General features: G+C 33.0%; 1 protein-coding gene across 1 annotated transcript; it reads right to left on the bottom strand.

Moving 5' to 3' along the window:
- Nucleotides 1-4,065: 4,065 nt before the first annotated feature.
- Nucleotides 4,066-6,431, bottom strand: LOC133791496 (uncharacterized). Its single transcript, XM_062229421.1, has 2 exons — nucleotides 6,195-6,431; nucleotides 4,066-6,111 (listed from the first exon to the last, which is right to left on the bottom strand). The coding sequence occupies exons 1-2, from the start codon at nucleotides 6,429-6,431 to the stop codon at nucleotides 4,066-4,068; spliced, it is 2,283 nt and encodes a 760-aa protein (XP_062085405.1).
- Nucleotides 6,432-12,896: the final 6,465 nt, after the last annotated feature.

The raw sequence follows: 12,896 nt of genomic DNA, 5'->3' as shown, positions 1-12,896 counted from the left end.
TTTTAACATAAAGAATAAAATTGAACCAAGCGACCCTCAAGTCGCTTGTGGTCGCTTAGTGTATTTTACCCTAAAAATAAAATTGAACTAAGCGACCATAAGCAACCCTGAGGGTCGCTTAGTTCAATTTTATTCTTTATGTTAAAATACATTAAGTGACCCTGAGGGTCACTTAGTTAAATTTTATTCTTTATGTTAAAATACATTAAGCGACCCTGAGGGTCGCTTAGTTAAATTTTATTTTTTATGTTAAAATACACTAAGCGACCCTGTGGGTCGCTTAGTTCAATTTTCTTCTTAGTGTTAAATACACTAAGCGACATTTGCAACCCGCGAGGTCTCTTAGGGTCACTCAATTTAATTTTGTTCTTGATGTTAAAATACAATAAGCGACCTTTGCGATTCAGAGGGTCGCTTAGTTCAATTTTCTTCTTAGATGTTAAAATACACTAAGCGACATTTGCGACCGTTTGGGTCTCTTAGTTCAATTTTCTTGTTGATGTAAATATACACTAAGAGACCTAACCCAACTTAGGGTCGCTTATTTCAATTTTGTAATAAATTTTTGCACTTATTATTTACATTAATTTACATTGTATTTTGTTTGTTTGGCAAATTTCAGATTTCTATAACTATTTTGACAACAGAGCTTCCTTGTGTCCCAAGTGTTATTATGAATGAAAATGTTCAAATGAAATCTAAAGTTACCATTAGGTCTTCGATGCAAATATTTGAAAAAATAAATTCTTAGTTATCAAAAACTGACAAGATTGTTTTTAGAAAATATGGTCAGTTGGGTCATTTGTTGGACCTCCCTTGGAAAGGGAAGTTTTGGGGGACCTTATTGCACCAGATAATTGCAAGGAGGATAAATTGTCAAAAAAAGCATGAGTTGTGGTTTTTGATAAATGGCAAACCTGTGAGATTCTCTATCCAAGAGTTTGCAATAGTATTTGGATTATACACTGGTGGCGAATTAACACCAGAAGAACTAAATGTGGTTTCATCAAACAATAATTTAAAGAATAAGTACTTCAATGATAGGTCTATAAAAATAGAGGATGTAGCAAATGTGCTAGATAATATACCAAAAGAGGAGAGAACGAAAGACAGAGTGAAGCTGTGCTTTATCTACCTACTAAGTGTGTTTCTGTTAAATTCAAGTGCCGGTACTACAATAGATTTATTTTGGCTACAACTAGTGGACAATTTGGAAATATTTGATAAATATCCTTGGGGGAGGCTGGTATATGAGAAGATTATAGATCAAATCACTCGTGTAAAATTCCAGAAAGATCATAATAAATATATTATCAGGTGGAGCTTCATATGTTGTCCTTGGATATTTCAGGTAAAAAAATCTAAAATTTTGTATCTAAATTTTGATAAGTAAGGTTTATCATATGTTTTTCATGCTTATGATTTTTGTTTTGATTCTTATAGATATGGATCTGTGAAGCAATGCCAAAATTGGGAGATATGATTGGACAAAGAATTCCAGGAAATCATATTCCACGATGGATTGGTTGGAAAATAAATGTTAAGGTCCAAAATATCACAGTTGCAAGAATATCCAAAGTAATAGAAGAAGATGATGAGCTATTTATTCACTTATAAAAATTGTTTATGAATTTTTTTTAAATGCAAATATATTTGGTTATGTTAACTTATTTTACTTTTCTTTATTTGGTTTTCTAGTTCTTTGTGCGACCTACTCTAGTTCCAAGTGCGGAAGAGAAGGTACAACTATTCTATGAAAGGCTTCATAGCTATGTAGACAATGCAGATGACATTATAGATCAGATTTCTTCAATTTTAGGCGGCAATGTCATCCTGCGTAATAATCCTCGTATTGTTGTGGGAGAAGAGGCCCACAATAATACGAGTTGTTCTACGCCAGATTCCCCACCTCCATCTCCTCATCCACCATCCTCAGAGGGTCCTTCAAACCAGATCTTTGTAGATTCTTCTATGCCACCTCCTCAGTTTACTCCAGTTCGTCTTGTGCCATCCTCACAATCTGCCCCAACTGATCATGTTTATAGTGAATTATTGGAATCACTAAAATGTTTCATGGCTGACCAAGAAAAACTACACATAGCGAGATATGAGGAGATGGAACGTTTGAATAAAGAGAGGTATGAGGAGATGGAACGTTTGAATAAAGAGAGGCATGACGCAATCATGGTAGCCAACTCTGAGAGTGAGTTTCTGAATAGAGAGAGAAATGTGGCATTAATGGAAAAGTTGGATGTTTTGATTTGATTGACATCCTTCGACCTGTGCATGCACATTTTTCTGGGTGTGAAGACCCACAGGTAACTTTTCAAGTACTTTAGCTTCTGATTATTCTTTATTATAAGTTAAATGCTTTGTTAATCCATGGTTTTAGGATACACCTTCCAATGCGCAGACAAACTTTGTAGATGGATTCACCGCACCTCAAGGAGAGCATAATATAGATAGTGACCCTAAGGTAACTAATATGGCTGCACAACCTTCCAGAGACGCAATCACCACACCATCTCATTCACCTGCACATACCTATGAGACACCACCATCAATTATTTATGAAGGGGTTGGTAACGAAGAACATGGTGATGAGGTAGAACAGGTAGTTCGAGATGGCCGACCATTGAGATTAAGAAAACGTGCTCGAAACTTGTTATCACCTTTCATATCATGGCCAAATAAACGTCGATACTCAAATTTAGAACCTCCTACTTTCGACCATTTTAGGCTGCCTATTGAAAATGATGTGCAAGCTTTTAATAGGTGGTACAATGGGGATACATGTGGTAGACCCGTCATTCGTTGTGGCCTATTATTTTGAGGGTCGCATTGAAGCATTTACACCTAATTTATAAGAGACCCTCAAATTGCATTAAGAGCCCAGCAGATACTAAGAGACCCTAAAGGTCGCATTGAAGCATTTACACCTAATTAGTAGTCCTAAAATTTGACTTTTATATTGCAATTCAATGATGAAAGTACTTATGTAGTGATACAGATTGGATTATTTATCAACAGTAAAATTGAATTCAATAAGTAAATCACTTATACAATATTATTAAACGATCAAACTATTAATGAAATATCTTTTATAATGTAATTCAATGATCAAATTGCACTAAGAGACCCTAGGGTTGCATTGAAGAATTTACACCTACTTTATAAGAGACCCTAAAATTGCACTAAGAGATCCTAAGGGTCGCATTGAAGAAGTTACACCTGCTTTATAAGAGACCCTAAGGGTCGCATTGAAGAATTTACACATAATTTATAAGAGACCCTAAAATTGCACTAAGAGACCCTAAGGGTCGCATTGAAGCATTTACACCTAATTTATAAGAGACCCTAAAATTACAATAAGAGACCAAAAAATTGCACTAAGAGACCCTAAGGGTCGCATTGAAGAATTTACACCTAATTTATAAGAGACCCTAAAATTACACTAAGAGACCCTAAGGGTCGCATTGAAGAATTTACACATAATTTATAAGAGACCCTAAAATTGCACTAAGAGACCCTAAGGGTCGCATTGAAACATTTACACCTAATTTATAAGAGACCCTAAAATTGCACTAAGAGACCCTAAGGGTCGCATTGAATAATTTACACCTAATTTATAAGAGACCCTAAAATTGCACTAAGAGACCCTAAGGGTCGCATTGAAGCATTTACACCTAATTTATAAGAGACCCTAAAATTGCACTAAGAGACCTTAAGGGTCGCATTGAAGAATTTACACCTAATTTATAAGAGACCCTAAAATTGCACTAAGAGACCCTAAGGGTCGCATTGAAGAATTTACACATAATTTATAAGAGACCCTAAAATTGCATTAAGATACCCTAAGGGCCGCATTGGATTATATAGATTAAAAGAAAGCTCAACAGAGTTTATATAGATTAAAAGAAAGATAAATCTCAACAGAGTTTACATAGATTAAAAGAAGAAACTGTGAACATAGTGTTTACAAAACTATACAATAATAAATCACATATTAGTTGTGCTTCTAACATCTGATGGCGCATGACGACTTGGACACTTCTGCGCATTATGTCATGATTGCCCACATGCCCCACAATTATATTGTCTCTTAGAAACTTCACCTTGGGAAGGTATGCAGTTGATTTTTGGTCGCCCTTTAGTCTTGTCTTCAGGTGGTGCTATCACTTGTATTGCAGTAACATCTTCAAGAATGTTGGTCCATTGTGAGTTTGGAGGAACATGATATATCGTTTCAGCATATGCTAACAACCAATATTCCGAAGTGTAGAATTTTGAACACATCGAATATATAAGTTCCCCAGTATTTTGAGGTTGGGACTTTCCTGCTACTGCTATGGCATGAACACATGGAAGCTTCTCGATATCAAAAATTTTGCACGTACAACTTTTTGACCTTAAATTCACTATTGCATCGAATTCTCCACACATTACATTGTACTCATTCTCATTTAATTGGAGTGTTATCAATGAACCAACTTCATCCCATCTTTTTCTTAAGGTTTCCTCTCTCTTCGGTGTCAATGGAGTTGTCACAGCATATGCTTCTCGACGGCGAGAAAGGAACCACTGTCCCATGGTGCTTATGATAAAATCGATCATAGAAATAATTGAATACTCTCTTGCCTTTCGCATCAAATTATTCACAGTCTCAACTATGTTAGTGGTCATAAATTCATACCGATTACCACAAAAATGTGCTCTCGACGACTTTTTGAACTTGACATCATTCTCAAGATACTTAGCAACACGTGGATATATTTTGCGAATATGGTCAAAATGTTTATTAAACTCTTTGATATGGTATGCAATTGCAGCTTTCTTGTACAATTTAGTCGAAGCAGCGCTTTTGAAACGATGTTTTATATTCTGCTTTACGTGCCAATAGTATGCCCCATGAGAAGCCATAACATAAACATGACGCATTGCATGTTCAATACTTTGATGTCTATCAGAAATAAAACACAAGTCTGAGCTATCAAGTATCAACTCCTTCAACTTCTCTAAGAACCATGTCCATGAAGCGTTATTCTCACTATCAACCAAACCCCATGCAATGGGGTAAGTATGATATTCACTATATTGTGTTGTTGCTACTAATAACACACCCTTATGCTTAGTTTTGATCCAAGCCGCATCTATACCAATTACTTTCCTCATGTAGGTGAACCCTCTTATAGCCACTCCCAATGCCATAAAAAAGTACTTGAACATATTTTCTGAATCAAGTTCAATGTGGGTAACTGAACCTAGATTTACCTGCTTCAAAATATGACAATACGAAGGGAGCAAGGAAAATTTTTCTTTTGCTGTTCCTCTGATCAAATTTTGAGCCCATTGTTTTCCTTTCCAAGCCTTCCAATAACTGACTTGAACTTTCAATTCCTCGCGCATGAATCCCGCGAGGCTTCTAGGGTTGAGTGGATTCTTACTGTTCTTGAAGTGTCCCTGGACACGAGCACCAATAACACGACTGGATGCTTGTCTATGATTGACATTTCGATTCATCAATGAGCAAATGTGAAGACCATGGTATTGTCGAATGACAAAGAATTCTGAATCTTTCATCTTTGTAGCACGTACTCGCCATAAGCAATTTTCACTAATACAACGAACTTCCTTCAATGACTTGTTTGATTTTATTGTTCTCATTTCAAATCTCCCATTAATGGCAATGAAACTAAGATAATAACTCAATTCATCCTTACTTGCAAAGTGTCGACCCACATTTAAATCAGATCCATCGTGTCTCCCACTATTTTGACTTGCTTCTCTGGTAAATTCTCCAATATAAAATTTTTGATAAGGGATGATCTGGCCGCTCTCGACTACATTGTGACCTCCTTCGATTACATTGTTATTTTCTTCAACTAATTTATCACATTCCTCGAGTACATTGTCACCTCCCACGTGTACTATATCATCTTGTGTTGGATTTGAATCAATGATGTCTCCATTATTCTGCACTATATCTTCATTTAAAACTTGTTCAATTATATGACAACCAAAATAGTTATCATAAAAGCTTCCACTATCATCACAACCAAACTCATCATCATCACCATCACTGACAAGATGTGTCTTTCCTTTATCTTTATTCTTTTTCACCACACATATAGAGGAATCGCGTCTTTATCTTTGTAGAATATCATAAGATCCTCAACATTAGAATCATTACAAACCTGACTTGATGCCATCTTACTAAATGTTTCACTAACTAACTTATGAGTAATTTCAATTTCATACAAATTTCGATCAACACCTATTTTTTTGTAGACTTTATCCACTAATTGATGAAACTTTATGCTTCTATCAACCAAAAATCCCTTGTTGCAACCAGTACCAAACCATTCCCAAATGCCTTTATCTACAATCTTCCACTCACCATTATAGTCCATGCAAATAAAGGCATAATCCATATGTGTCATAAAGTTAAATATTTAAATTAACAAGTATAAAATAAAAATAACATATCAATTAGCTTATAATTACGTTAAAGCCATACAAGTTCATTTTAAAACATACAAAATGACCCTAAGAGACCCCATGTGACCCTATGAATCAAATAGGGTCGCTTAGTGCAATTTGGTCATTGCTGAAAATTTCAATAAGAGACTCCGTGAGACCCATATGGGTCGCACAGGGTCGCTTAGTGCAATTTGGTCACTGCTGAAAATTGCACTAAGAGACTGTCACGCAGGGTCGCATATTGCCAGGTTGTCTTCAACCTCGAGTTGGACCTATTTTTACACTAGAATTTCATTTTTCTCAGCAGAAAAAGGTATATTTATGCTAAATATAGTTATATAACTTGAAATAATGAATACCCAATTGTAAAATAAACTGAGATTCAAGTAAAGTACTAACATTTACAATAAATGAGGAAAGGAGAATCAGACATTCACGTTCAAGAGTGCATGAGGATTTCTCTTTCCTAGGGTTTCTTTTTTATTTTCAATCTAGTTCAGGAGGTTTCAGCCAAAAAATATACATTAATGTTAATTAAATGAGTTTTAATTAAGATTTTTGTTAATTAAAAAAAAGGCCATTTTGCTAATAATTTTTTTTGAAAAGCTATTTGCCTAATAAAAGTTTCCATTTAGGTAATTTTTACAAAACACTCCTGGGCTAGACAAGTGATTTGATTCTTTTAAATATACTACTATGCATGTAATTACATAATGGTAGTATATACGAAATTTACATACCATTATAGAGAAATTAAATTTCATATAAAAAGTATCAAAATCTTATACCAAACACTCACATTAATTATATATAAAAAAAAACAAATTTGTATATAAAAAAAATTGAAATTGTATCTTTAGAAAACTTATACATATAACAAGATTATAATTACATGTAATATATACCAAAATTTATATACAACCTAAAATGTAATAAAACTCGTTCAGACTCCTGAATTGTTGCATGGGGATCATCAATGCACTATGAGTACACATTAGTCCTGCCTTCCTTATCTTGACTCATCCTTCCCACTCGTGAGTATCACGTTTCCAGTCAATTGATCTTGGTGCGATGATGAACGAGACGATTATGAAGTAGAGGTTGCATGCATACAAATTTGAGGAGTATGCTACACGCCATCCCAACCTGGTGATTGGTCTCCTAGGACTTGCCCATTTAAAATCAAGTTGATGAGCTGGCCCAGTAGCCAACATCGCATAGTGCTAATGCCACCTAAGGACTCCCCACCGATTGAACAACTCTGAAGTTTGCTTTCCACCTATATAAGGGAACCATTTCCTTCCACAAATACACACAATATTACATTTAAGTCATTTGCTTGCACAAGTATATATGCTTGAGATCTAAATTAGCTTTCTTTGTACTTTCTAAAAAGAGACTCATCTACTCAATGACTCATGTGGGAAACTCATATTCATCCCCCTACAAGGTATAAGTTAAAGTAGCCTTTGAGGTATGCCCCCTTTATGATCATATCTTCGTTGCATTTGACAGCTATAAGTCTCCAAAACCTTACTTTTGACCCGAGGAGGAGATAGTTTTGAGGTCAAACACAATAAATTGACTGGTGTCTGGCATTTGTATCATCCGCTTTATCTCGTAGTACAATAATAAAATTCCACACAAACAAATTCTCTTTTGTATTTAAGGGAGTCGCACCTCTTATAATTTTAACCAGTCATTTTTAATCATGTAATGATAAAATAATTTTGAAATTTGAACTAACTATGACATTTTAAATGGGAAATTACAGGTTATATGCTCAATAATATACTCTATTTCTCTCGACTATGTCATGCGTGAACTACTATTTCTTTTTAAGATAACAACCATATTTTAAAAATTTTAATTTAAATTGATGATCATCATTATTATCATCTTTTAAAATTCAATAAATCAAAAATTATTTTTGACTTACCAATTTTATTTTCTCGCACTCAAATAAAATAATTAATTTCAAAATTTTATTTATTTATTTATTTATATATATGAATTTCAAAAATTATATATTTAAATTAATAAATATATTTTCAAAAAATAATAATTAATTATTCAACCTCAATTATCATATAATTGCATACTTGACTCGAAGAATAAATTTATTCTCAAATTACATTTTTACTCTTGTATCAACTCTTACATTTATATGGTGTTGATAGAGTCACCCTAGGAACCTATGGACTTATAATATCAAGCACCAATAAATATTATATTATTAATCAAAGTTATTTGATTAAATAATCATATTTATTAATCTCATGATTACACCACTATAAATATGATATTGAATTCCTGATAATTATAGACATATATTTACTAAGTTCTTTATCAAATAATAAATTGTCCATTGATATAATCATTACATACAACATTAATCCTCTATTAATGGTTCATAATTCAAAGGGAATAAAATTATCGTTTTATCCTTTTAGCTATATCTTGTTCCTAGAGTACCATTGACTTTACTAGTGAAGGTTGTGTCATAACAAGTTTGCGAAGTGAGCGCTCATAGCATTTTCAGTTCCAAAAGTCAACCCAATAGGGAACCATTATTCAATCTGTAAGAAGGTATAGATTCTATATCTGTTAAACTACATCCTCAGTCATATATATCATTTAGTCCCCAAAACAGTTGTTCTTAGCCTGATCATTCTAACAAATCTTAAAGCATGAATCAAAGGATCAGATGATATATATAGGAGTTCATAACAACCTCAGGATTAAGATCATCATGTATATGATCATCGCTTGATGTGTTTGATTAATACTATGAAACAGTATTTAAACAAGTATTAACAAATCACATTTGGTCCAGTTCTATATATCACTATATATAAAGTACATTTACTAAAAAGTGTCCTACTACACTAGTGACTCGGATTTAGGTCACTTATATTCATAATACTAGCGAACCGTACTAGCAGTAATTAATCTAAATATTCCATAATTTATTTTACTACGAACTATTTTAAGTTTATTATCTTAATCCCGATCTCTCACACCAATATGAGATTAAGACCACATAGATAAACTTTGTAACATTATGATATTTACTTAATATTATCAACATAATATTGGACATAGTCTATATATAATAATAATTCAATTCAATTATTTATTTCATTTAAAACATTTGTGAACTACAATTGCTTTAAGTGCATTATTCCCAATAATCTCCCACTTGCCCTAAAGCAAATTGAGGCATCTCTTTTAATGTGTCAATCATATTCTCCTGACCGAATTTGTCTTACAAAGTCTTTGTAACAATTTTGTAAGAAATTGTTTTGAAGTTATCTTCAAGATCATTACATCAATTATGTAAAATTGTCTTGAATTAAATGATACTTCATTTCATGTGCTTTGCCCTCTCATGATTTCTAGTTCTTATAGAATAGTTGTATCTCCATTGATTTCGCAATGAGATACTAGTTGTTTATTCTAGTCTGAAATCATTTCCTGAATGATAAGGAACTCAACTAAGTCAAATAACCTTTTTAATTGCTCGTAGTTGTTACATTTCAACTTTTGTGGTGAAACATACAAATATGAAATGTCTAATACATTTACAGATTAACATGTCTCCTCCACAGTTATGGAAGTTGATTCTGATATCAATCTTTGAAGGTTTAAAATCAGTTCATCCTTTGGGATTTTAGGTCTCTGTCTAAATGCACTTACAAATAATCTCTATTATATTCAAGATACTCAAAATTACGTCCTTGTAATTATTCAATGACTCAATCCATCATTGGATTGAAAATTGATGTTTATTCCCACTGTATAACAAATGTCAATTCGAAACATTCGATACATTAAATAGTCTATCACTGAGTTGTAGGAATAACTGTCTCATGTCCTTCTTTTCTAGTAAAAGAATGCATGGACATTATTATTTAGATAATACATCCCCCTGACTGGGAAGGCGAAAAATCTTTCTTGGATTTTTGTAAACTAAAGCATTTAAGCTTCTTATCTATATAAGTCGCTTGAGACATTGCCAAATGATTGTTCTTTCAATCTCTATAGGCTTGAATGTATAGAACGTTATTGATATTTCTAAATCTAATATTTAGAAATGTTCAGCTAACCATTTCTTGTCTATTGACGATTTCTCTAAATCATTCCCAATGATTAAAACGTTGTCGATATTAAGAATAAGAATCACAACGTAATCTTTCTAGTCGAAATCTTCAAATGATTTTGTCATGTCAGCCATTCAGTAAAAGACTACTTAGACATACATTTAAATTTATCTCACAATCCATGCATAAATCAGTGGATAAGAGTATGTAAACAGATATAAGTTTGGTTACAATAGAAGATATTTATTCAAGTAATAAATTATTATTTCTGTTTATAACCTTAGGCTATTAACCTAACTTTGAAAAGTCTGTACTTTTATCTGTTCTCCTATTCATCTTGACTATCCTGTTTCAAACTGAAGTTCAATGAACTTTAGTTGGATGTTCAAGAATCCAGATGTCATAGAATTTCAAATTCCATTTCTAGATTCATGGTGTTTCAACCATTGTTTTCTGTAAAAACTTTTTTCATTTCATATACTAGTACTTGAATGAAGTATTGTTAGATTGTGTTACACACAATTTAACTATCTTTACATTTGTAATGGAGTAGTTACTAACTAACGCTCCCACTACAACAATGCTTTACATAATTTGTGATAGTCTTTGGTTTTATCATATTTAATTATCAGCAACTTGCTTATTTGACTTGCTGTCATTATTTCTATTACAATTTAACTAGAAAGTGTAGCGATTACAATAATCATGCTTCATTAAAGTATTATTAAAGGGATACAAACTCTTTTGTAATATTTTATGATTATTAAATTGTTTCACTAAATGACTTCATGGAAAATTTTCAATTTATTCACATAACCACTTGTGAATCTCAACTTCTAACTCTTTGATGTTGTACAATCAAACATGTACATAATATAACAAGTGTTAAAATTATAGAAATAATAAAGATGATAATGATTACTCATTATCTATTTTATAATATTTGATATGATTATATTTCATTTCCAAAATACTAATTTCGCTTAGTATTCTAGTTGTATGTGAGTTGGGTTTGTAATAACTCTACAAAATAGAGTTATTTTACCTTTTTTTTTATGCTAATTATTGCTTGGTTATTGAGTTTTTAATTGATTTATTAAGTTTTTAAGTAATTTTGAATTTATTAGTCTTATTGTATTTTTCTAGATTTTTATATGTTTTTCTAGATATTTTATTGTATTATGTTGTAGTTAATTATTGGAATTATTGTTGTTTAATTTAAGAAAAAAAATGTTGTATTATTGACTTTAAATGTTAAATATAAATTAAGTGACAATTAATATTTTCAAATAATTAACTTGATTTATTTTATAGTTGGAAATATTTTATTATAATTTATTTTGTAGGGAGTATGTTGTTTTTTTTTTTTTTGGGCTTTGAGAAGTAAGGAAATCAAAAGAAAGAAGTGGCATTTTTGAAGAAAGAAAGGAGAAAAATGAGGAAATTGAAGCTTCCTTCAATGCCCAGCACCACCGACCCAGCAGCATTAGGCCCAACCTGCTTCATTTCCACCCAACAGCCCAGCCTCCCCAGGCCCACGGCCCGTCTCCCTGCTGCCTCCCTTCCCAGCCGAAGCCAAATGCAGCCGCTTGCCTCTCACCACCTATTAGGCCCGCCAGCATCAATCATGCCCACAGCAGGCCCAACAGCTGCCCAGTCGTTCCCAACAGTTGCCCAGCTGAAGCCTTCATCCTCTCCCAGCCATTCGACCCAATCCTGCCCACTTCCAGCAACTGCACACAACCGCACCTCCTGCTCCACGCCAGGCCAACCAACCAAAGACACACCCCACTCGGGCCAAGACTACCATGAGCCCCCCTACAGCCGCCCAACACCCTCAAACCACCTTTACCTTCTTTTTCACCCTTCTTGAGCCCATCATTTGTACCTTTGTCCCCTAGGTCAAAAAATGCCACATTTTTACCCAATTTTTCCACATTTTTCACCATAACAACATCATTATACTCTATAATTTACCCATATTTGTTATATTATTATTAATTTAATCAATTTAATTAATTTAAATTGATTATTTTAATATTCTCATTTTGGCTATAAATAGAGAGTTTTGAAGACCATTTGGGAGTGCTTATTTTGGGGAGAGGTCACACTACACAAGTTCTACACTTTCAAACCTCTCTATTCTCTTCATCTTCTTCTTCTTTTTGATTAATTTTCTATGTATTTTTAGAGGAACAATTTGGGGGTTTTCCTCCAAATTTTCCTAAGTTATGTTTGTAATTTTTTTGTTTGTATTTTCTATTATAGTTATGAGTTTCTAATCTTTTTAAGATTATTAAGGTGATGATGAAA

Source organism: Humulus lupulus, chromosome 7 (assembly GCF_963169125.1).
Source record: "Humulus lupulus chromosome 7, drHumLupu1.1, whole genome shotgun sequence".
NCBI classification, from domain to species: domain Eukaryota; kingdom Viridiplantae; phylum Streptophyta; class Magnoliopsida; order Rosales; family Cannabaceae; genus Humulus; species Humulus lupulus.
Note: the sequence above shows the minus strand (reverse complement) of the source record. Positions and strands in the feature narration are given on the sequence as shown.